This window comes from Sorex araneus, chromosome 3 (assembly GCF_027595985.1).
Source record: "Sorex araneus isolate mSorAra2 chromosome 3, mSorAra2.pri, whole genome shotgun sequence".
NCBI lineage: Eukaryota > Metazoa > Chordata > Mammalia > Eulipotyphla > Soricidae > Sorex > Sorex araneus.
The window spans coordinates 103,369,773-103,396,283 of record NC_073304.1 but is presented as its reverse complement, the minus strand read 5'-3'; the positions used below and the strand labels follow the sequence as shown (position 1 = coordinate 103,396,283).

The window sequence follows — 26,511 nt, the reverse complement described above, 5'->3', positions numbered from 1 at the left end:
TCTCTCTCTCTTTTTTTTTTTTTTTTTTGCTTTTTGGGTCACACCTAGCGATGCACAGGGGTTACTCCTGGCTTTGCACACAGGAATTACTCCTCCAGGTGCTCAGGGGACCATATGGGATGCTGGGAATCGAACCTGGGTCTGCCTCGAGTGCAAGGCAAATGCTGTACCCGCTGTGCTATCGCTCCAGCCCCTCATTTCCTTTTTATGTGAAATGGGTGTTTGTAGAGCAGCATGGAAAGTTGACTCAGATTTGTAATTGAGTTAACAGAGCCAATAAATTTGAGCTTTGAAGTCAGGGATAGTTTTTATTCTAAAGGTAATGCATAGGCAGTCTGTATCCAAGATTATGTAATTGCCAGAAATTAAGCTAAATGTGGCTGGGTGGGGAGCATTTATTATTCCTGGGTTTTGGGGGGCAGGCTAATAAAAAAGACATTTTCCTCTGGCTAATAAAAAGACATTTATGTAATACAGAAATTTTTTTTATCTTTAGAGATCTTGAAGTGCTGGCTACACTCATTAAGGTTTTAAATTTACAAGTACAATATTTTCAAAATCTAAATTTTTGGTGAACTGGTGAAATGTTTCATCTCTGGAAAGTGGCCTTGCTTCACAAGATATCTCAGAACGTCATTCTTATTAGCAGAAATGAAGCACTGTAATACGTTTGTATGCTCTTAGATTTATGAGGCTGAGAGAATCCTATTTCGAGGTTTTAATTATTCTAATTTACCTGGAGACCAAGTAGCTTTATTGAACTATAATATTCATAAATATTCATAATTATGGCTCAGTTCTACTCTTTTCCATAATGTAATATATAATTATACTGTTGGATTTGAAGAAAATCCAAACTTTTTAGTAGTTTTATTCAGGAAAGCTAATGAAGTTTTAAAATAAATAACATTTTCTAAAATTGTATTTTACCAACACAACTCTTAGTTGAGAGTCAGAATTTTACTTTGTGTAAAATAAAACCTGTTAATATCTGACTTCAGTTTACATTGGGCTAGCTTGTTGTAAAACGTGAAAGATTTTTGCTATCTGAAGAGAAATCAGAGTTGGGCCTGCTTGTTGTAAATTAAGAGTATCCTATGCGAATATTATGTACTGTGACTAAGATTCAGTTTCAGGTATACAATACAGCAAGTCCTCAATGTTATTTCATTTAAGGTCACTTTCCAATAATGTTGATGAGGAAAACATTTAATGCCTGTGGACATTGAAGAGACATGATGCAATTGTCAAATTTGCTTTTATAATACATTGTTTTGCTTAAAGCCCTTTTCTAAGAACCTCTGGATAATTTTTTCCTGCTTTAAACACCCTGGCTTACAAAGTCGTTCATGATAATTTATTAGAAGCATTCAGCACCAATCCAACCACCAGTGTCACCTTCCCTCTACCATTGTGTCCAATTTCCCAACCATTTCCAAACCTGTCCCCATAAAAGGTCCACAGAACTATCAGACAATATTTCTGTAGAAGAAAATTTGTGAAAATTGTATCTCACCATGGGGACATTAACTCTTCGTCTGAGGGTTTCCTAAAGCTGCTGTTGCAGAACAAGCCTCCTGTGTTGCTTCTGTTAGTCAGTGTTGGTTGGTTTCTGAGCTCCATCCCCTCCAATCTGGTGTGCTCCTGCTGGGATGTCAGTGTTGTGGAGTTCAGACATGCAGCTGTGCACTCAAGAAAATTCATATTTAACTGCTGTGGCCTAAGTTCTTCAGGAAGTCGGAGAGTAGGGAAAGATCTTCCACCGTGATTCCAAAAAGGTCTGTGGTTTTCAGCCACAAAGACCCTTAAACCCATATACCTGGAGTTTTCAGGAGATCGGGTTCTCTGGCACTCAGCCCTGAGTGGGGTCTGGCGTGGGGCAAGGCGGGGACTTTGGGGTTTGGGAGTGGCTGGTGGGACTTTGTTTGGGTGGGCACTGGCCCACCCCACTCTGAGACCTCCCCAGAAGTTTCAGACAGGAACAGGAGAACCTACAGATAATTTTAGTTGAGGACTTTTTTAATGTGTCAGCTCAAAATTTTCAGTAATGCCTAAGTTTGAGCACAGGCTTGGAGTGAGAGAAACTTTTTTTTTTAATCAAACATGTTTATTCTTCCAAGTGCATCAGCTGGTTTCTGCCTATAATTATTGTTAAAGATGAGAGAACTGCAGACACACTGTGACTCACGGGACGAATGCTGCTAGTCTTGAGCATGTGGATGGGAGACGTGGAGGTCATGGGGCTGGTCTCTGTGCTGCAGGTCAGCCAGCCTTCTCCAGGAAGGCTTGGCAGCATCTCAGACACTGCTGGTAGACGGTCTCAAAGTCAGACTCATTGCCATAATAGGGGTCTTCAATGATGGTCTGCTTTTGTGGGTCATAGCTTCCAAGTAGCTCAATTTTAGCTTTGCAGTTTTTAACTTGATTACTTTTCCTATTCAAATCTCTCAGATTGCTTTCATCCATACATAAAATGTAGTCGAATGTGGCAAAATCTTTGGTAATCTGTCGGGCAATGTGATTCATGGGCACGTCGTGCTTCTTCATGTAATTCTGCCCCCAGTAAACAGGAGGATTTCCTATTTCATACGTGGAAGTCGATGAACTATCTATTCTCCATTTATCTAAAACATTTTGATCAGTAGCAAGTTTTCTGAAAACTGCTTCTGCAATGGGTGATCGACAAATATTACTTGGTCGCCTGCTCAGCCATGTTCCCGCGCCGCGACCACTGGTAGCTCCCGGACCTGGAGTGAGAGAAACTTTAACAGGAATCTCTGAATACTAGTTTCGTGAACACTCTGCACTCAAATAATCTTGTCACCTAGTTCAGTTTACTTACTACAAGGCCTCAGTGCCATCATCTGCAGTATAGGGAGAAATATCATTTTTAATCTTTTAAAAATTCTCTTTCTGTCCCAGTCCTCTTCTTTACTCTATGTGCTGCCAAGGCAAGCACTCCCTGTTCACTTCTTTAGCAGATCTCTGGCGGGCTGTTACGCCTTTGTCTCCATCTATAGAATGTGACTAACATAGCATGCTATGTACTCCCTGCTCAACTTACCCTAGATGTTTGCCTAAAGTATAATCATATTTGAAGTATTGTGAGCCACCATATCAAAGATTAGTTTAACTTTGTTATTAAAATAAAATGAGCTAGCAAACTTGTCTTACCATTTTACCCTATTATAGTGACTATGTACCAGAAAATATTTCTTATTTAGATTACTCGGAGGGTCCCAACCACCAAAAATATTAGGGAGTGCTCCTTTAGTTTAGGTAATTCACAGAATACTTTGTCATTTTTGTAATTTAAATCCTGATCTATCAAACAGTACACAGATGGAGCATCACTAACAGCAGTAATTAAATTGTAAATTCATTTTAAAGAGTTGGTGGTAGCATTTCAATCCATATTCTGTTGTCAGTTATGTTCATTTTTATTTGGATTATGATTTTGAATACCCAGATATAGAAAGAAAACAGACATATTTAAAATGTCCTATTTTTTAGTTGCATACTTAACAGTGTTCCATCAACAGACCTTTATTAAATGCCTCGTGGGGGTGTGGAGTGATTGTACAGCAGGGAGGGTGATTGTACAGCAGGGAGGGTGCTTACCTTGCATATGGCCGACCTGGTTCAATCCCATATTGCCCCCTGAGCACTACCAGGAGTCATTCCTAAGTGCAGAGCTAGGAGTAACCTCTGAACATCACTGGGTGTGGCCCAAAGAAAACAATGCCTACTGTGAGCCCCAGGTGCTTTTAGGGGATCGGAATGGGTAGGTTCACACCCGACATTGCTTAGAGCTTATTCCTGGCTCTGTGTTTAGAGGTCACTCCTAGTGATCCTTGGAGGACCATTTGCAGGGCCAGCGATTGCATGCAAGGCAAGTGACTTCATCCCTATACTATCTCTCTGGCCCCAAGATCCAGCAGTGACCAGAGGAAGCAAAGCCCTGGCCTTCATGGAACTTACATTCTAGGATAGTAGAGATGACTAGTTATTAAAATGTGCATAATATCACGTAGTAGTAACTGTTTTGAAGAAAAAAAGTAAAGACCTAGTGAACTATGGAGTGAAAACTGCTGTTCGACATAGGATGGTGCGAGAAAGCTTCCTCTCTGCTGACAAGGAAGCAGAGACCCAGCAGTGATGTCTGGGGACAAGCAGGCGGAGGGGATGATGAGTATCAGCATCCTCGTTTGGAACATGTTTATCTTTCCCGCTGACGTTTTGCTTAATACCTCAGAAAGTAAAGGGAGAGTTACAGGCTTTCTGCTCTAGTCTCTGTTTTCACAGTTACTGTCTCCTAGCAGTATTACTTTTTATGTACATGTCTTCTCAATCTGGCCTTTGGGAATAGAAATAATATGCCTTACTTACCATATATCATAATTGCTGAGTAGATGTTGTTGGAGCCACTTAGTTCAATTATCTTTTGAACAACTACTTTTTTTTTTTTTTGGTGGGGGGAACCACACCTGGCTGTGCTCAGGACTTACTCCAGGTTCTACCCTCTTGAATCACTCCTGGCTGTGCCGGGGGACCATATCAGGTGCCAGGGATTGAACCCTGGTCAGTCTCGTGCAAAGTAAACACCCTGTCCATTGTACTAATACTCTGGCCTGAACACCTTCTTTAAATTCATGCCAAGGATTGTAATGAATAATAATAAATTAATTTCTTCTTAAAATTCATGCCAAGAAATTGTAATATAAATTGTTAGGTATATACAATACATATACCTAAGATTATATAAGAATCATGTTGACCAGGACTCCATTCAGAGAAAGTAAAATCCAGTAATTGTTTTTTGAGTGAAGTATCTTTAAATTTGTAAGATTCTTAACTAAAGTATGATATTCACATTTTGAAAACTCAGTGATAGCCACAGTTCTCAGTATTTAAATTTTTCCTGAAATATTCTATTACTTGAAAAATTCAGTTAGGAAAAGGAATGTGACAAGTGTCACATAGAAGTTCTTTGAATTACTAATCGTTTTAGAAAAGAAACATGCTCTCAGACTAAAACTACATTACATTTTTATTTCATTATTTTGGGCTATTTCTGCAAACAAGTTATTCCATAGTTTCCTTAAGATGAATATTACTTTCTGTTTTAGATCTCCAGAGTTAGTAAAAAAAAAAAATTTTTATTGAGTTACATTTCTAAGGAAATGAACATTTAGGGTCAGTAATAGAGAGGAGATCTCAAGGTTTTTGAATGCATGGTATTTTTAAAGACCTTTTTTTTTTTTTTAAGCCTGAAAGGTTAATCGAGCTCATGGATGTGGCAGAAGCTTAAAAATGAGGAAGCTTATCACCACTCAGCAGAAAGCCCTGGTTTTAGCTTTTAAAGTCAGTATCATTTAAACATTGCAGAATGTCAGTGCAGTCCACAATTTTGAAATTTCAAGGTTTATATGGTCAGTTTTCTACAACTTGAACAGCATTATAACAAAGTCATTATGCATTGTTTACCGAAGCAAGACTGTGTTGTTTTGGAACCCCTGCATCTCAGTGAACAATGTCCATCTTTCTCCTTTAGCAAGTCTGTAGTTAAAGTTCCCAGTATGGGACCAGATTTAACATCTGGTGGTTACTATTCCTTACGTTTGGTTGTTTGTTTCTTTAAAAAGTTATCCCAGCCCCCTGTTTTCTTTTCAAACTACTGGCACGCTGAGGAGATAGAGCCAGTTCTCCATTAGAGATCTTACCTTCTAGATGGGTCTTGCTGCTTTCAAATGCAACTCATTCGTTTATTCCTAGTATTGACTCCCATTGACTCAAAACTATAGCTTAACACTCAAAAGATTCAAATATGAAAATACCTCGATTTATAAATACACAACTTACAAAGGTTTTTTTTTTAATCCCACACCAATACTTTTTCTTCGCAAAAATGCAGATGATAAAATGTGTAATTGGATTTCTCTTAAAAGCTGAGTATGATGTCCAACACAGACCAAATCCATAACTTTGCTTCCTATTCCTCCTGATAAAATATATTGAAATGAAATGTACAGAAAGATAAGATGAAAACACCGTAGTAGCTTGAAGCAGTGGCTTCAACTGCTAGTTTTGGATTGGCCACTGCCCCAGTCTACTGGTGTAGAAAAGTGGAGAATCACTGCAGTATGCAGTGTTCATAACTGATGGGCTGTGGCCCAGTATGCAGGCCAGGTGCTGTTCCATGGGTGTGAAAGTTGGAGAGTGCTGACTTGAAAGACGGGAGCACGTGCTTTGCATGCAGGAGGCCCAGTTTTGATTCCTGACACCGTATGGCCCCTTAATCACCATCAGAAGCGACCTCCAAAAAACCCAAGCTGGGAATCACCCCCATACAGTATGAAGTATGGCCTCCAAATCAAAAAGAATATATGTTTGTGTGTATGTATGCATGTATGTATGTATGTGAAGACACAAATATTAAGTACAAAGACTACTGTAGAATGATAATAAATGGTAGGTAGAGCATGTGCCTTGAGCCCTGGCACCACATCCCTCCCTCCCCAAACACTACTAGGGATGATCCTGAGGGAACCTCCCTCATCCCTCACCCAGTGTGGGACCCTCTGCCCCAAAGGAGAGTGAGAGTTAAACTGATTTCTGGCTCCCTGATCAAGCCCAGAACACACAAGCACTCCTCACCCAAGACACAGCTGGCATGAGCCTCAGGTAAAGCACCAGGAAGATTATTTTTTTCAAAAAAGAAATTGGGGAAGGCTAAAGCTTTTGAGAAGACAGGAATAGCCACCTTCTTGCTCTGGCACGTAGAGGCCTGCTGGCTCCTCACCCATCCTTTTGGAGGGAGCACTGCCCAAGGGCCTCTGCCAGACACCCCGAGCTGCTCAGGAGAGCAATCGAGCCAAAACACAGACCATCTGCACCAGAAGAGGAAGTCCACGGTACTCCAGAATCGTTCTATGTTGAAGATGAGTAACTGAAGATCAAGAGATGCAAGGAAAACTACCAGCATGAAGGACTAGAATAGCCCCATTAAGCAAGAGCAAGAGAACACGGGCCATAAGAAAGCACCCTGAGAGCTAAAACAGTGACTCGGACATCATACAGTCACACGTGCTCACAAAGCCACTCCCTTCTACCGGCACACTGCACCCTAACTACGTGCTTGCAATCACAACTCCTTGTTTTTTGTTTCATTTTTTTTAATCATTGTTTTTTTAAAAAAGCACCAGCTCCAAATTCTCCCATCATGACTTTTGGAATTACCTAATTGCACTTAAAAGCATCACTCTGAGGCCAGGAATGTGGCTCAAGGGGTAGAGCACATGCCTTGGATATATGAGACCCTGGGTTTTATCCCTTGATCCCCAGCATGGTATGGCCCCCAAGCATTGCTGAGGTGTGGCTGGCAACCCCTGAGTGCCACTAATGTATCCCCTGAACACTGCAACAGTAATAACCAACACTACCAATGTGATAGAATAAAAGTGTCCATCGGGTTGCTGTGTTGAGAATAGAATCAAGTATAGAAGAGAGGATGAGAGTTGAATCAGAAAGATGAATTTAGACATCACTTCATTATCCCAAGTAAGAGATGCCATTGACTCTGCCACAATGGTGACAAGTTGGTGAACAGAGGCCAGATTCTGGGTATCCCTAGGTGATCCCAACAAGATCTCCTAATTGATTGAATTTAAAAACTTGTGCTCTGAGCGTAGGAAGAGAGGAATGGTTATAGGGGCAAGGTCAAAGCAGAACAGCCAGAATGTTAGGTTTCTAAGTCTTTTTGACTTGCAAGTAAAAATGTCAGTTACTTGATTGGCATTTGGATATAAAGTGTCAGAATGCTGAAGAAAAATCTGGCATGCAGATAGCATTTTGGGAGTAGCCCACCTATAAAATTGCACATAAAGACACGAGATTCAGTGAGATTGTAACTGCACATAAAGACACGAGATTCAGTGAGATTGTAACTGCACATAAAGGCATGAGGTTCAGTGAGATCGTAACTGCACATAAAGACATGAGGTTCAGTGAGAAGACAAAAGAGGCCTTAGGTCTAAGACATTCCAATATTTACAATCCAGGGAGATGAGAAGGAACGATTTTCAAAGATGACTGAGAAGTTGTCAGTGGCATCTAAGGAGAACCAAGAAAGAGTGATTCCCTAGAACCTGTGCAGGGATGTGTTTCAAAAAGCATTGACTATTTTTTGCTGCTGAAAAGTCAAGTAGAAGCACTAAAAAGTCACTTCATTTTGACAGTGTGGATGCTGGTGGTGTTTATGTTGACAAGATCTGTTACGGTTTTTAATAGCTGATAAGTTGGTACAATGTAAAGTTGTATTAAATTTTTTGCACCCAGCTACTTAACAAATGAAACTGTTAAGGTATTTCTTTTGATCTAGGAGCACTGTGAACAAATTTACTGAGATAACAAGGAAGCGACAAACTGAGAAAGTGTGGGAATCAGTCAGGGATATGCTAACAGTATCTGGAACAATCCTTAACTTTTGTGTAGGATGGAAAGTTCAAGTTAGTAGTTATGAATCTGGCCAGATTGCATGCAGTTGATAAAATTTCCCTCTTATGATTCAACATCTAAAGAAAAACAGGGTAAGATAGCAGCTTATTACCTTATGTGATAAGTCAATAATACATCTTTGCATGAATTTCTCTTCTTGCTTCTCATTAGGTATGGTCTGAATATGCGTTGCTTGGCAGCTCGGGTCAACTATAAGACTTTGATTATCATCTGTGCGCTCTTCACTTTGGTCACAGTACTTTTATGGAATAAGTGTTCCAGTGACAAAGCAATCCAGTTTTCACGACACTTGAGTGGTGGCTTCCGAGTGGATGGCTTTGAGAAGAGAGCTGCGGCATCAGAAAGTAACAGCTATGTGAACCACCCGGGCAAGCCGCAGTCTGACGAGGCGTTTCCACAGGAGCAGCAGAAAGCACCTCCTGTCGTGGGGGGCTTCAGCAGCAATGGGGGGAACAAGGTGCTGGGGCTCAAATATGAAGAAATTGACTGCCTCATAAATGATGAACACACAATCAAAGGGAGAAGAGAAGGAAATGAAGTCTTTCTGCCGTTCAGTTGGGTGGAGAAGTATTTTGATGTTTATGGGAAGGTGGTTCAGTATGATGGCTATGATCGGTTTGAGTTCTCACATAGCTACTCCAGAGTCTATGCACAGCGATCCCCCTACCACCCTGATGGCGTGTTCATGTCCTTTGAGGGCTACAATGTGGAAGTCCGAGACAGAGTCAAGTGTATAAGTGGGGTTGAAGGTTGGTATCTATTTGCTCCTGGGCGGTGTTTGTCTGACTTGATTGTGTTAGTAATGCGCATGTGTATGCATTGCTTGTCCTTCAGGGATCTTTCATCCATCTGACTTAGCAGGGAGGAAGAGGTTAGCTCTATAACTAAGGCAACTTTCTAGCAGGTATGAGTTTAAGACTGCAGCAAGATCATACCCGATGAAATAGGATGATTGCATTAGCCTGCCTTAGAACCTGAATATCAGGAAGGTCAAAGCAGAACAGCCAGAATTGTTGTGTTAAAATAAATAGTTATCATCTTGGGAGAGGAGATAGGAAAAAGACAGCCCTCCCCTCAGTGGACCCATGGATTTACCAGTGCAAGTCTCGGTAGTAGATTAGCCAGGGACCTTCTCTGAAAGGGTTACAGTCCTCAGAACAGAACACACAGAAACCATTTTCTCTGACTGTAGGATATCACATACCACCTTTTATTGTCCTTAAAACTTGGACTAGGGACGAGAGAGAGGAACAGTGGGTAAGGTGCTTGCTTTGCGTGTTGCCAGCTCTGGCTCCATCCCCAGGATCTCAGATTCCCCTGGGCACCTCCAGAAGTGATCTCTGAGTACAGAGCTAGGAGTAATCCCTTAGCATCACCACATTTGGCCCAAAGGCCAAAAATTTCAGAAAACTTGGGGCAGTTGGTACTGGAGCTCTTCTACATGTAATTAGTACGTTTTGCAGTTTACTAGGGTTGGTCAGCAAGCTGAGTTGAGTTTGACCTTAAGTACTTCAGAGATGGGGAAGCAATACATTTTAGAATTATTTGGTTTTGTGCTTGCTTTGGCAGCACATACACTAAAATTGGAATGATACAGGATTATTTGGTTTTAATTTCATTTTATTTTCATTTTTTAATAAAATGACTGCCTAACTGTATTAAATTTTAATAAGATCATTAATCATCTGTTTCTTCTAAAGATGGAAATGGCCATATTCTCTAATATTCTTACCTCTTTAAGGAAAATGTTTGTTATTGAGGCCAGAGAGATAGTAGTGGGTAGGGCATTTTACCTTGCACATGGCCAACTCATTGTTGATCCCAGCATCCCATGTTGTTTCCCAAGGACCACCAGGAGTAATTCCTGAGTGCAGAGCCAGGAGTAACCCCTGAGCATCGTCTGATGTGACCCAAAAAGCCTCCCCCTGAAAATAAAGCTACTGTTTTTTAATAGTCTCAGTTGGTTCTCATGCCAGTTGTACATTATTATCACGCCTCTTTGGGATATAAATAAGCTATTTTAATTTTTTAAAATATTTGATTTTTTAAAAAAATCTCTGTCACTGTCATCCCGTTGTTCATCTATTTGTTCGAGCGGGCACCAGTAACGTCTCTCAATGTGAGACTTATTGTTACTGTTTTTGGCATATCCAATTCACATGGGTAGCTTGTCAGGCTCTGCCGTGCGGGTGCAATATTCTCGGTAGCTTGCTAGGCTCTCCGAGAGGGGCGGAGGAATCAAACACGGGTTGGCTGCATGAAAGGCAAACGCCCTACCACTGTGCTATCGCTCCAGCCCAAAAATCTCTATTCTTGGAAAAAATTATAAATGTTGACAATCTTACCTGTACTCTAGCTTTTGTTTTTCTTTTTAAGCCTGGTGGTGTCCCCAGTTCTTTAAGCTGGTTTGAAAGTGCATCCTAAATCATACAGTCCCAGGCTCCTAGTCTTTACTATGTCCATCTAATACTTGTTCAGTTTATTTGGGACAGTTTATTTGGGATAGTTTCTTTCTTAATACATGAATACCATATAATGTAATAGTACAATGTACTTGTTCACTTGGTATTATTATATTTCCCGTGAAGGAAATTAAATAACCAGTAACAGCAAGCATTTAATAAGTTTTGCTTAGAACTATATGAGAAGTACTCCTTATTATTTCAGATTTTATAGATAAATATTAAACTTTAATTTTAAATTCTTGCTCTCAGGAATTACATAATGTCAAATTATGTTTTGACATGAAGGATATGAAAAAAGGATCTCAAGCTATGTTTAAAAGTGCCTGGTTACAAATGACATGTTAAACAGTTTACCCATTGGATGGTAGCCTATTAAATAATATCCCAACATTGGCAAAGGACATAAATACGTAGTTAACTTGACTATTAAATACAAATATTTAATAAAATGTTCCGTTTATTATGAAGGAAGCTGTGATAGCATTGTCAATCTAAATATTTGAAGCAGGATTTACAAAGCAAGATATAAGTAACTTTATGAGCAAAAATAAAATACATGAGAAATCAGTCCTTAAGCTAAACTTAAACTAAAGCAAGCAGACTGGCAGAAAAGAAAAAAAAAAAAAAGAGTTCTAGTTCTGAGACTCAGTGGTGGTACCCACTGCGGCGGCACCCAGAGGGGAGGGGAGAGGTCAGAGAAGGATCAGGAGCAGGGCCTCTGGCTGTGGTGAGAGTGAGCCCATGGCTGGATCCACTTACGGAAGCTGGACCGTGAAACTCAGACTGTTGTAAATCACTGTGAGTGCAGAAATGGTCCTTCAGAGATAATCTACAGGGGCTGGAGTGATAGTTCGGTAGGTAAAACACGTGCTTTCATTCAACCAACCCAGGTCCAATTCCTGGCACCACACAGGATCAATCCCCAGTAGCCCCAGAGGAACTATCCCTTCGTACAGAGCCAGGAGTAGGCCCTGGGCACCACTGGTGAGCCACAACAACAAGAACAGAAAATCTACAATATCTTATCCAGTTATTATTAACAATAAGAATAGACATGGAACTTTGTTTATGCCTGATTAATTTCAGTGCAGACTTTTAGAAATCATGCAAACAGTATAACAACAAAGCTCAAAAATTACCACTACCCTTATAATATCCCAGAAGTAAAAGTGAGGGGTGGTGTGGGGGATGGGCTCGTAGATACCTGGCTATGGTTATTTACTGGATTTCTCTGTTTTCTAGGTGTGCCTTTATCTACACAGTGGGGTCCACAAGGCTATTTCTACCCAATCCAGATTGCACAATATGGGTTAAGTCATTACAGCAAGAATCTGACTGAGAAACCTCCTCACATAGAGGTCTATGAAACCGCAGAAGACAGGGACAGAAACAGCAAGCCTAATGACTGGACTGTGCCAAAGGGCTGCTTTGTGGCGAGTGTGGCTGATAAGTCTCGATTTACAAATGTCAAGCAGTTCATTGCTCCAGGTAAGGCACGTGTGTTCACTAATTTCATGTAGCATTTGCTACTCTCTTAAAATTGTTCTCACATTTTGAAAGACACATGAGCAGACCCTTTATGTTCCATGTAGAAATAAATGACACTATCCAAAAGGGAAACACCTTATATTCAGGAGACTTTGTCTGGGGCCTGGCCATAGTATGTACATTAGATCAGGTCACGGCATGGTGTGTGTTTCCCTGCAGAGTCACAGTAATGACCAAGTTCCGTAGTTATCTTACCATTTCAGTAAGGCGCCCTTTAGTTTTTTTGGGGGAAAGGGTGGTGCTGGAGATCGAACCCAGAGTTTCAGGCATGTCAGACACACGCTCTATCACTAAGTTACATGCTCACCTGGTATTGTTTAATTTTAAAACAATTGGGAGGGGCCAGAAAGATAATACAGTGGATAAATTACTTGCATTGCACGCAGCAACCTGGCTTCAATCCCCAGCAGCCAACATGGTTGCCCGAACCCCACCAGGAGTGATCTCAGAGCACAGAGCCAGGAGTAAGCCCTGAGTACTGCCGGGTGTGGCCCCAAAACAAAAATTTAAAAGACTGTTTTACATGAGGCCTGACGAGATACTACTGTGGGTAAGATCCTTGTATAGAGCACTGCTGACCCAGGTTTGAGCTCTAGCAGCACCACATATGGAGTCCTCAGTGTGGCCCAAACCTTTTTTCTTTTTTTAAGGAAAAAAAAACTATTTCACATTAAGGTACAAATTATTCCTTATGGAGACAGATGACCTTTTCTTTGCTTATTAACCAATTGCTTTTATTTTTTTCAAAATCCTCTAACATTACCGAATAAGCTCACTTTCCATATTGAATTTTTTCTTAATGTACTAGATTGTCTCAAACTTCATATAAAGCCATTTCATTATAAAATCATTTCTGAAATCAAGTTAACTTTATGCAACATTTCTCCTTTTACTAAGATAGTCTCATTAATTAGGATATATTTTTCTCCATGAATCAATATCCGTGAGAATTAATCCATTATTTATAAAGATAAAGAAATAATTGTAGCACCTCAGGCTTAGTTCTCTATGAGAAAAATATTCTCAAAAGCAGCATTTGTTTCCTGCTCCCAAGAATCTTGCAAGACAGGAAAGGAAAATGAGGCCAGGTTAGGAGATATTTTTCTGTATTCTCTCCTTGTCCTTTATTAATGGCTGTAATTCAGAAACCTTGAAAGCCACGATACAAATCTGCTCATTCTAGATGTCCTTAAGTAATGGATGACTGCTGAGTGCACTGCAAATAATGGTGACCTTTAGTTGTTATTCTGTGACTAAAGTTTCTTTTCTGTGTGGTATTCCATGATACTCTGTTCCACAGCAGTTTGCTTATTACAAAACAGTAGATTCAGCAGGGTGATAAAGGACTGAAAATATTTAAGAATACTCAATACTTGTGGTATTGAAGAGTTTACTGCAACAGGGGGCTGGAGCGATAGCACAGGGTTTGGGCTTTCGCCTTTCACTCGGCCAACCCGAGTTCGATTCCTCCGCCCCTCTCGGAGAGCCTGGCAAGCTACTGAGAGTATGGAGCCCGCATGGCAGAGCCTGGCAAGCTACCCGTGCGTATTGGATATGCCAGAAACAGTAACAGTAACAATAAGTCTCTCAATGAGAGACATTAATGGTGCCCGCTTGAACAAATCGATGAGCAACGGGATGACAGTGACTGCAACAGGACAGAGCTGAAGTAAAGGGAAATTGTTTGGTTTTTGTGTACCCTAGGTACTTGTTTTTGCACTAGTTAAAAACGTTGTGGTTATGGTGGAAACCCTTTTCTGATCTCTTGAGCTGTTGGAAAGTTGTCTACCACTTGTCTAGGAGTTGTCTGAATCCCTAGACTCTGTTTTTCAGTGTGCACTCTTGGATAGTCCAGGTAAGACAAGGGCTTGGTCGCCACGACTACGGGGCTGTGTTCATTCTGCAGATCTGGAGGTCAGACTCATTGCTCAGATGATTCTAAGTAGATGAAATTGAGAGCTCCAATACTTCTCTGCCCCTGGCACACCAGATGCTCCAAGCGTGGACCCCTTATTGGTAGGGTGTACTCGCTGAGAATGGGGTGATCTGGTATCCTGGGGGTTCCTGGAGTGCACTGGATGCAGATGTCTGGGAGAGCTGAGTTGGAGTTATAGTGGGAGTGGTGCTCAGAGCAGAAGCAAATCAGGTGAGACTTGACTGAGGCATAACCATGGACGATGAAATGTTGTGGAGACGATCGACCTCACGGTGTATAAAGCCATGAGAGACATTGTTGAGATGAAATAAAGGTGATGGTCTGGAAACGCAGAGTATGCGTGCTGCTGCCTTCTTTCTGGGGGTCCTTGGGTGTTTTCCCCCTGTAAGGAAACAGTCCTACAGGAAAGAACATTTGGCTTGGTTTCTGTTTGTTTGTTTCATTTGCTGAATTTTTTTATCCTTATTCATGTTAAAATGGAATGGCTAGAAAGGTTTTGCCTGTCCCATCCTATTGACTTCCCTTCTCCCAGGCATGCTTTTCATTTCATTGCCATGACTTCCCTGGCTTGGGGAAGTCATTCTTCAGACTTCTTGTTAGCTTTTTCTTTTTTTTTTTTCATATTGTCATTTCTTTTCTTTTTTTTAATTTATTTTATTGAATCACCATGTAGAAAGTTACAAAGTTCTCAGGCTTATGTCTCAGTTATACAATGCTCAAACACCCATCCTTTCACCAGTGCCCATATTCCACCACCAAAAAAAAAAAAAAAAACCCAGTATACATCCCACTCCCCACCCCTCAAACACCCCTCTGCATAACTGATAAATTTCACTTCCTTTTCTCTTTACCTTGATTACATTCCATATTTCAACACAAAACTCACTATTGTTGTTGGAGTTTCAACACAGAACTCACTATTCCTGTTGGAATTTATCCCCCAAGAATACGGCCCTATTGACAGGGAAATATTTGATAATTAGTTTTCCACTGATGAGAATGAAGAGCGGCCGCGTGGTTTACAATTTCTGTATTTTAGTAATTAAGTCCAGGGAGATTTAAGTTGGAAATTAAATTATTTCCCTTCCTGGAGCAACATGGAGCAAAAGCTTAGTTCACGGTCTGGATACATGGTTGTAAGAACTCGCTGGAACCCCAAGTCATAGAGCTAGCTCTGGATCCTGCTCATTCAGCAGCAAGCAGCTGTGCAAAGGCATGGCCACCCGGGTCAAATCTCGGCGGAGCTCAAGCCAGCTCCAGCCCTGGCCACGGCCCGAGACTGCCCAGGCGTCCCGCTATTTCAAGTTCAAAGCACTTTTTTTTTTCCCGCGCCACCAAGTTCATACCTGCTCAAAAGTCCCATAAAATGGCAGACACCACACCTCCTCCTCCCAGAGGGAAGAAAAACCAAGGAAGAAGGATATTTCCTCCCTTAGCCCGCATGTGACAAAAGCTTAGTTCACAGTCTGGATACATGGTTGCAAGCACTATCTGGAACCCCAAGTCATATAGCTGGCTCTGGATCCTGCTTGTTCAGCAGCCAAGCGGCTGTGCAAAGGCATAGCCACCTGGGTCGAATCTCGGCGGAGCTCAAGCCGGCTCCAGCCCCGGCCCAAGACTTTGTTAGCTTTTTCTGCCTAACCCTTTCCTCTCAGAGATTCTGGATCTTCTGAGTAGAACCTCGTTATGCAATAAACATGTTGATTAAAAGGAAAAATGATGATAGCATATCACAGCATTGCTTTAAAAACCATTCTTATGTGTTTCTCTTTTGGGTCGCCTAATGTACATGTACCTGTAGTTTCACACATACCCAAAGATTGATTTCTAGTCACTCCTGAGAGTAATTTCTCACTGGCATTCTTGATTTCAGGCAGTAGGAAACTTAAGCCTTCTACTGGATTTATAGCAGAGGGCCTCAGGTGGTATAAGATCTCCAGCAGAACTGAAGAGCCTTGCCTGGCATCTTTCGGGAATGGTTGTGACAATTGCAGTTAACTCCATTCACTCCCACTCAGATCAAGCTGAGTGGAGTTAAGGGCTTCAGATGGGGCTTCAGTGGTAGAGCACATGCTGTGCACGTGGTAGGCCCTGAGTTCAGTTCCTGTCACCACATACCCCCCCCCCACACTCCACTGGGTATGACCCTAGTGGCCCCCAAGAGGACCTGCCCAAGCACTGCTGACCCAAGCACAGGAGGTGCCCCCAAACATAAGTAGGTAGAGAGATGAAATGTGTTTTGGTTTTTTGTTTGTTTGTTTGTCTTTGTCTTTGGGCCACACCCAGCAGTGCTTGAGGGTTCCTCTGGCTCTGCACTCAGATATCACTCACAATGGTGCTCAGGGGACCATACGGGATGCCAGGGATTGGACCTAGGTTGGCCACGTGCAAGGCAATTGCCCTAGCTACTATACTGTCTCTCCAGCCCTGAAACCTGTTTCACAAGATTTCTGTAAAGACTTATGATTGGTGATTGATAGGTTGAAATTGAGGCTGGTGACTTTTCTGTCACTTCTCGTATGTAACTCACTACTGCCCTCTTTTGGTGGTGAAGGTTTAGAAAAATTAATAATGTTTTTGGTGGGGCTGTTTTTGGTTTTTGTTTTTTACTGAATCACCATGAATTACAAAGTTACAAAGTTATCCACGATTATATTTCAGGCGCATGATGTTCCAGCACCAGTCCCTTCCCCAGTGTCCCAGGTTCCCGCCAACCTCCGTGTAGGCACTGTGGTTTTTAGCACAGCTACTGAAAGAGGGTCGTGCGTACCACCCTCCCTTCTCTCAGTTCCCAGCTCCTGGGCTTTATTTCTGAGTTCTTCTAGCAGGCCTGTTGTGTTGAATTACAAGGGGGTCATTTTATTGGATTTTATACATAGAGTGAAAATTAGAATCAAATTCTGGGGAAGAAGTTCTGGGTACTGGCTGGAGTGATAGCACAGCGGGTAGGGCGTTTGCCTTGCACGCGGCCGACCCAGGTTCGAATCCCAGCATCCCATATGGTTCCCTGAGCACCGCCAGGTGTGATTCCTGAGTGCATGAGCCAGGAGTGACCTCTGTACATCGCTGGGTGTGACCCAAAAAGCAAAAAAAAAAAGAAGTCCTGGGTACTTCTTCAGCTTTCTCCCATCTGGATGACAAAAGATGGATCGTTGTCCAGTTTGGTGAAAATGATGTCATAGTTAATAGATTTGATTAGCAAGACATTCTAAAATGAAAAAATAAACACTCAAGACAGTCCTTTTGTGCTGGATATAGTTCTATCTTGAGTAATCCATAATCACTTCAGAACCTGGCAGTGTTTCAGGACGGTTCTAACCTAGATTCCGTTTTACTGTAGGTGCAGAAAAATACTAGTTAAATGAAAAATCACAAGTTGACATTTTCCAGATAAAATAGAACTTACAGTATTTTAGAAGTATACTTCATAATCTTTTTTGGGGGGTGGAGGGATAGTACAGCTGGTAAAATGCTTGTCTTACACACGGCCAACCAGGTTTGATCCCCAGCACCCCATATGGTCCCCAGAGCCCCACCAGGAGTGAGCCCTGAGCACTGCCAGGTGTAATTCCAAAACCAGAACAAATAAAACAATAATATCACTTTGGAGAGGGGTACTTGGGACAGTCTTCACAGTATGAGGGTTGAGAGGTGGGGACTGCTCCCTACTGAGTGCTCAGAAGGCCCCTCCTAGAGGTGGTAGGGAGCCAGGATTGAGCCCGGGCTTCTATATTCAAAGTATGCTCTCCAGTCCTTTGAGTCACCTGTGAGCCCAAAATCACTTTCTAAAAAATTCTTCGGGGGCCAGAAAGAAATACAGGTGCGAGGCACTTTCCTTGCATTGGCTGACTTTGGTGCAGTCTCTGGCACCACATAGAGGCCCCCAGCATTGCCAGAAGTGATCTCTGAGCATAGCCAGATGTGGCGAAAAGAAATAAAAAGTAGGGACTGGAGCAATGGTACAGAGGGCGGGGCATTTGCCTTGCACACGGCCGGCCCAGGTTCGATTCCCAGCATCCCATATGGTCCCCTGAGCACTGCCAGGAGTAATTCCTCAGTGCAGAGCCAGGAGTAACCCCTGTGCATCACCGGGTGTGACCCAAAAAGAAAAAAAAAAAGTAGCCAAAGTCTGTGAATACGTTCATGTTGTCATCCAACTCCGTGATCATCTGCCCTGTGGAATCCAGGCCCGGGGCCTCTGGTGTCAGTGTCATTCACACTGTCAGAGAGTCCGGTCGGGAGCAACAGTGACTTCACCGGCCAGGACTTGCTCAGTGTAAAACACGGTCACCTGCTCACATTTCCAGGCATAGCTCCTGGCGGCACAGGGCAGGTTTTCTGCAGCACTGCTCGGCTCACCCCCGCCTCTGCCTGTCTAGGAGGCTCTCCCGCACTGTCAGGTGAGGGGGCCGTTTGCAACTTCCTGTCCGACACGCTTCAGACAGTTCCTGCGTGACCGCTAATTAATGAACGTGGTTTGAGGCAGACCTTGGCAAGGCCTTCATACCTGTCTCAAACTAGATGGCATGAGACCCACCCCACCCACCTCAAAAGGATCGGATTGAAGGATCTGGAAGGATATTGGAAGGATCAGATGAGATAATGGACAGGAATGTGTTTTGAGAACAGGTTCTGTAACGACCGAGGTATTCATAGTTTAATATTTGTACTGGACTTTTGTATCTACCTTTACATTTCCTATTTCACCGTTAAAATTTGTGGTACATGTATTTTTGTCACTGTTCTCCTCACTGCTGTTTGGTGTTAATGTGCTCTCTGAAGATCTAGATCCAGCCTCTTTAGAAAGTCATCTTTCGAGGAGTCAGCCACCATGGAGCTGTGCAGGAGAAATTTCCTATTTGATTATTCATCAAAGAAAGCAACTTTTATTATCTTATTAACCTCTGAAGCCAATAATAATAAACACTATCATTTATTATTATGTTCTAAGCCACTATGTTTTTTCTTAATCCCCACAATTGCCCTGCAAAATAATGTCAGCTCTAACAGTGAGTTTGACTCTGAGACTCAGAGATTTAACTTGATTATATCAGTGCTGCCAAGAGTATCTCACCCGCACGGCAGATCCTGGCAAACTACCCGTGGTATGCCAAAAACAGTAACAATAGGTCTCGTTCCCCTGACCCTGAAAGACCCTCCAATCGTTGGGAAAGATGAGTAAGGAGAGGCTGCTTAAAATCTCAGGGCTGAGTGTAATAGAGATGTTACTGGTGCCCGCTAACAATGGGATGTCAGTGATATAGTGATATCAAAGCTAGTAAGTTTTAGATACATAGTAAGAAGATTAGAAATGCAAACAAGGCTTTCTTTGTTTACTTTCAAAATCTCAAGCCTATGCTTCTCTTTTATCTAGAACCCCTCACATTTTGTTAAATACATGAGTCCACTGCTTAATTTCCAGAAATTAAATAAGTCTCAGTCCCTGCAAAAATCTAAAAACAAATTTGTCGTTTTCAGTGTCAAATAGTGAGTAAGCACAGGTATTGTTGATTCAGACTAGGCAACGAGAGTCTCATTCTTTATACCTTAGCAAATTAACTCAGTTCCTCATTCATAAAGCTAAATAATGATGGTAATTGTTGCAGGATTACTATGTCAAAAGCACTTAGAGCATGGTAAATGCTTATTAACCTCAAACACAAAAAGTTTGATTCATGTATAACCAGCCATTCTTTCAGCCTTTGTCTTGCCATATCTGCAGAGCCAGCTTCTGGTTATTTCTTTTTCAGAATGGGTTTGCTGAAATAGCCATTGATTATTCGCCAACAGGCATTTGATGTAGGAAAGACCGTTTGATCCACAGTACCAGAGTCGTTTGCTCTGAACCCTCCAAGCAAAGCCAGACGGGCCAGATGATAAGAGCTCGGCCTGATGTTCCTCATGGGCCCATCAGTTCTTTCACTTTTGGCTACTTTATTGTTGTGTGTCAGGTTGGGGGGTGGTGTTTGTTTTGTCTAGGGACCACACTCGGCAGTGTTCTGGGCTTATTCCTTGCTCTGTACTCAGGGACCGTTCCTGCAGGTGCTCACGGGAACTTATGAGGCTCTGGGGATGGAGCCTGGTGCAGGACAAGCACCCTAACTGCTGTACTATCTCTCTGGCCCTGTTTTTGATTCTTTGGGGGCTACACCTGGCAGTGCTCAGTGCTGGCCCCTTGCTCTGCACCCAGGGATCACTCCTGGTGCTCAGGGAACCTCATGGGGTACCAGGCTCGAGCCTGGGGTTGGCTACATGCAAGACCACATGTTGGCTACATACCCACTTTGCTCTCGCTCCAGCCCCTCATTCATGCTGACTTCAGTAGTAACAACGACAGCGGCATATTGAAGTACTGAAGTATGAATTTTATGTTAACAGTCGTCAAGGACATATTGCAGTAGACTTTCATTTCCAGACAGCTTTAGTGCTTTATGTCCAAATAAGTAATGTTTCCTCAGATGAATAATTCTGCCCCATCCCCAGAAGGGGTTCTGGATCTGTCTCTGTGTGTGGGTGTGGGTGTGGGTGTGTGTGTGTGTGTGTGTGTGTCGCGCGCGCTGCAAGAGAGGGATAGCAAGCAGCTTCGGGTGTGATTTATGAAACTTTTTATTTGTTTATTTGAATAAGGTAGTTTTGCAGGGGGGCTCTGAGTAGGTGGTTGTTGTGTTTTTTCTTTTTCTGGAAAGGCCAAATAAGTGTGGGAACCTCTGTTTTAGACTAACCCATCTTTGTATTTTTCCCCTGCAGAAACCAGTGAGGGTGTATCCTTGCAACTGGGTAACACAAAAGATTTTATTATTTCATTTGACCTCAAGTTCGTGACAAATGGGAGTGTGTCTGTGGTGCTAGAGACCACGGAGAAGAATCAGCTCTTCACAGTACACTATGTCTCCAACACCCAGCTGATCGCACTGAAGGACAGAGACATCTACTATGGCATTGGGCCCAGGACCTCCTGGAGCACAGTCACCAGGGACCTGGTCACCGACCTCAGGAAAGGAGTGGGGCTCTCCAACACAAAAGCTGTCAGGCCGACCAAAATCATGCCCAAGAAGGTGGTCAGGTTGATCGCTAAAGGGAAAGGCTTCCTCGACAACATCACCATCTCTACCACCGCGCACATGGCTGCCTTCTTTGCGGCCAGTGATTGGCTGGTAAGGAACCAGGATGAGAAAGGCGGCTGGCCAATCATGGTAACCCGTAAGTTAGGGGAAGGGTTCAAGTCTTTAGAGCCGGGGTGGTACTCAGCCATGGCCCAAGGCCAAGCCATCTCGACCCTAGTCAGGGCTTACGTGCTAACAAAGGATCACTTATTCCTCAATTCAGCTTTAAGGGCGACAGCCCCTTATAAATTTCTCTCCGAGCAGCATGGAGTCAAAGCTGTGTTCATGAATAAACACGACTGGTATGAAGAATACCCAACCACCCCTAGCTCTTTTGTTCTAAATGGCTTTATGTATTCTCTAATTGGACTGTATGACTTAAAAGAAACTGCAGGGGAGAAACTGGGGAAAGAGGCGAGGTCCTTGTATGAGCGGGGCATGGAGTCCCTGAAGGCCATGCTCCCCCTCTATGACACTGGCTCAGGGACCATCTATGACCTCCGTCACTTCATGCTCGGCATCGCCCCCAACCTGGCACGCTGGGACTACCACACCACTCACATCAATCAGCTTCAGCTCCTCAGCACTATCGACGAGGCCCCCATCTTCCGAGAATTTGTCAAGAGATGGAAAAGCTACCTTAAAGGTGGCAGGGCAAAGCACAACTAGCACTCACAGCCAAAACCCAAAACCCACAGCCTCTGCTGGATGCACAGACCCTAGGCTCGCTGTGGGCAGAGCGGAGATGCACTCTCAAGGCTCACGGGCAGGGGTTGTAGATTGTGTCGTGGGGATGAGTGATCCTTAAAACCTGCCTTCTGAGATCATTGCATCCCAGGGGTCGGGTGTTTGGAAATGTAGCTGGCAACTAGAGTGGGTTCTGTCATGGGTGAACCAGAGAGGCTTGGCTCTGCCCCATGCAGGCCACGGCTAGTCTGACCCCTCTGTTTGAGAAGGGGCTTGGGTAGGGAGCTGCTTGCTGCTACTCCTGAACACAGTATGGGGCTCTTTTAAAATGTGATTATTTATATCTATGTTGAAAGCAGACATTAAGAGAATAATGTGCTATAATCCAGTAAATATGTACTCATAGCCTAAAGAGTGGACTGTGTGCAACTATTCAAAATGATGATTCTTTTCTATAGATTTCCTTTCTTGAGAGCAAATGAGCATCTGGTGCATCTGTTCGATTTGTTGTGTATGGAGAATATTTTGAATTTCTGTTCTTCTGAATACGTGTGATTTTAAAACACAGCCAGGTTCAGACTTCACAGTTATATAACGTAAGCACAACTAACGTGAAGCTTGTTGACTGCACAAGAAATGACAAAAATAGTAACTGTTGTATGAAACTTGATCTACAATCAGAAAGGTTTGATAGTCTATCCCTCCTTCCCCTCCCCTGATGGTTTCTTTTTTGTAGAAATTTGTGTTTCATTTCAGATGACACTTAAGAGTTTTGTGTATTGTGGGGGTGCACATTTGGGGGGACATTATTTGGAAATTTTATTAAAAACAGATTTGGGGAGGAGCTAGCTATTTTGATAAACATATCACCACTACTGCCCTTTGAGCCTTTTTTTTTCCACCTCTCAAAGAAAAAGAGTAGATCACATATTATATATGAGAATCATCGCAGGGTTTTCTGGCTTGGATTATTCTTGATCATCAAGCCATTGACCGTATGCATCATTTCTTCTTACAATTTTAAGTTCTTTCAACTATTGGATGAAAGTGATGCCACCATGTTGCTGTGTGTGAAATCAGATCCATATTGGGTTTTTAGGGTCCACTGTGCCCGCAGACCCCACGAAACTAGGTTTCCATACCCCAGACCAGGGGCAGTGTCTACAGTGGGACTTCAGGCCTGAGGACAGAACCGAGTTGGATGTGTAATAGCACACCAACACTGTCCCTGCACAGGTTGGCATATGAGACTGCCCCATTCAAAGAGGTTCAGAGAGTCTGACAAGATCCAGTGCAGTTTGTCTGTAACCCACACCAAGTGGGCAAAAATGACATGGACAACCTGCCTATATGTTACATCTTAACTGAAGTCATCAACACTACTTAGAAAGTCGAATATATGTATGTACATATGCATGTAATATGTGTATGCTCTGTGTGTGTCAGTCACAAAGGGGGCAGGAGTTCTGAGAAAGATCTCCAAGGAGCATAGTATTAATCTTCCCTTAGGAAAGTAAGTTTCAACTCCCCAGTTCGTGTGATCGCAACTCTATTTTGCCCACATCAAAAACTGTGGGGTTTTTGGGTCCTCCCTCCCAAGCTTTATAATTCTTCTATTTTAGATGTCTCAACATGAATATCTGGGCTCCTTCGTTTTTATTTTCAATTCAGATGTTCGAAATTGAACTTCCGCCAATCTGGGTACTCTTCCATTTCATCACATTTGTCATAGTTTAGAATTGTCCAGACTTCTACCTTGTGTTTGCACACTGTTACTTGAGATTAAGAGACTTGGTGAAAACCGTCTGGTACTGCTTCTGTGACAAATACCGGTGCCTTAATGATGTGACTGTCCTTTCCCTTGGGAAAAGGGCAGTTTGATCTAGAAATGGCATTGCTGTTTCACTGCTGTTGGTTTCATATTGCCTGCCACCATTGCAACAGCAACTTGATTCTCTTACTGTGACACGGAATTTTCAGAAAGGCTGAGTGCCACATGCAGCAGCATTGTCGGTACGAACCAGTGCTCCTCAAACTCGAGGGTGCCTCAGAGTTCTCTGGGGGGGCTTGTTAAGCTGTAGCTCTCAGGTGTGTGGTGGTTCACCTGTGCACAGGTGCACGTGTGCATGTTCGACCAGCATCGGCCATGGTGGCGCAGGGGGTATGGGCAGGATCTGAGCAGGAGGAATGCCAGCCCATGCCCACTGTGGTACTTTTTGTCCCAAACACCTGCAGAGTTTCCTAGGGTTCTAAATCATGTAAAATGTATACTTAAAGGGAATGGGGAGGTATTTTAAACTTTCGTTTCTTTATGTCTTTCTTGGTTTCAAGATTATGGGTAGGGTTTGGTTTTTGTTTGGTTTTGTTCTGTTTTTTTTTTTTTTTTTTCATTTTTCTTGCATTAGCTTTGATGTTTAAAGAAATCTCTTGCCACTTCAGTTGTAAAACCAGCCCAAAGTTTCCAGATGAAGATCAAGTTTGACCCTCCTGGGGTCATTGTACATAATGGCTTCCTCCCAAACCATCCTGTGTCTGTGAGCAAACCGAGAAATGACACGCACAAGCACAACTTTCTGGATGTGGCAGTTCTCCTTTGTCAGCGTGCAAACTTTCACCGAAAGCTGCTATTTCCATCCTCCTTGTACTTGTTCTCCTTGTTTCTCTTCCATTGTACATATGGGTTTACCATGTGTTAAATATGCAATAAAGTGTTTACCGGATGCCCGTCTGAAGGGTGGTCCTTTGTAAAGCTGTATAGACTTTGCAGTTAAAGCACAATGTGCCCATGTTAGTTTTATATACAGCGAAACTTGATTTTTTGCAGATGGAAAGGTATTTTGTTTCTATACAAAGTAAATGAATTGTTTGTGCTTAATGTAAAGCTGCTTTATAAAATTGTAAAATAAAGTTTTTATCTTAAAGATATGTACCTGGATATGTGTCTTTTCTCATCTGAGATTATTTGAGCCCAGCCAGCCAATTTCTGACCATCATTCCTTTCAGCACGTGAAAGTTAGACAGGCAGCAAATATTCATTAGAAGCACATCACCAAAGGTCTTTAAAGACAGGGTAACTGAATGTGAGGGTCCTGAAATTTTTCTTTTAAAATGTTATGGGGCTAGGGGCTGGAATAATAGCACAGCGGGTAGGGCGTTTGCCTTGCACGTGGCTGACCCGGGTTCAATTCCCAGCATCCCATATGGTCCCCTAAGCACCGCCAGGGGTAGTTCCTGAGTGCAGAGCCAGGAGTGACCCTGTGCATCACCAGGTGTGACCCAAAAAGCAAAAAAATAAATAAAAATAAATAAAATGTTATGGGGCTTGCTGCCCCAGGAAGGGAAATTATACAATTTCCAACATAAATCTCCCTGGGCTTTACTAAAATACAGAAATCCTAAACCATACAGAATCATATCTCTTCATTCTCATCAATGGAAAACTAATTATCAAATGCTTCCTTGTCAGTAGGGCCATATTTTTGGGGGGTAAACTCCAACAACAATAGTGAGTTGTGTGTTGAAACTTCAACAACAATAGTGATTTTTGTGTTGAAATATGGAATGTAATCAAGGTAAAGAGAAAATGAAGTGAAATCAGTTATGCAGGTGGTGGGGGTGGGGGTTGGGGGGTGGGAGTATACTGGGGTTTTTTGGTGGTGGAATATGGGCACTGGTGAAAGGACGGGTGTTTGAGCATTGTATAACTGAGACATAAGCCTGAGAACTTTGTAACTTTCCACATGGTGATTCAATAAAATAAATTTTAAAAAATAAATGAATAAAATGTTATGGGACTGAGGAGCCAGCCCAAAGGATTATCATACATATTTTGCATACTGGAGGCCCAGCACCACCTGGAGCGAACCCCAAGTAATTACTAGAATTAGCCCTAAGCACCTGCAAGTGTGGCCCAAAAATTAAAAGTAACTTTTGATTCATTGTCAGTAAACATTTGATTTGTATATTGTATGTACTCATGGTCACAAAAGTTTCTCAGCGTTCTCTCAAAAAGAAGTTTGAGTGGGAAGTTTCAGAAGCCCTGATGGTGATGTGGAGAGTCTGGCCTCTCTCATATGTCTTCGTTGTAGAGGAAAATAAAAATTCTGCATTTTCCTCCAGCCTGGGCCATTGTAGCTAGTTTTCCATTAAAAGGTGCTAGTGTGGACTAGAGAGAGCACAGGAGGTAAGGCATGTGCCTGGCATGCACCCATGACCTCAGAGGCCCAGATTTGAACCCACGCGCGTGCGCGCGCAT

At 42.6% G+C, this 26,511-nt stretch overlaps 2 protein-coding genes across 3 annotated transcripts in view; one reads left to right on the top strand and one right to left on the bottom strand.

Annotated features, from left to right (window-relative positions):
• The window catches only part of LOC129403478 (transmembrane protein 41B), a 41,351-nt gene extending 39,939 nt beyond the window's left edge, over positions 1 to 1,412 (bottom strand). The window contains exon 1 of the mRNA XM_055132117.1: positions 1,399 to 1,412. Within this exon, the coding sequence (XP_054988092.1) occupies positions 1,399 to 1,412 (14 nt within the window). The remainder of the gene's footprint in view (positions 1 to 1,398) is intronic.
• The window catches only part of GLCE (glucuronic acid epimerase), a 94,298-nt gene extending 68,561 nt beyond the window's left edge, over positions 1 to 25,737 (top strand). For both annotated transcript variants that reach the window (XM_055133836.1, XM_055133837.1), the window contains exons 3-5: positions 8,668 to 9,266; positions 12,225 to 12,470; positions 21,214 to 25,737. In XM_055133836.1, coding sequence (XP_054989811.1) covers positions 8,681 to 9,266; positions 12,225 to 12,470; positions 21,214 to 22,238 — 1,857 coding nt within the window. In that variant the 5' untranslated portion in view covers positions 8,668 to 8,680 and the 3' untranslated portion in view covers positions 22,239 to 25,737. The remainder of the gene's footprint in view (positions 1 to 8,667; positions 9,267 to 12,224; positions 12,471 to 21,213) is intronic.
• The last annotated feature ends 774 nt before the right edge of the window (positions 25,738 to 26,511 follow it).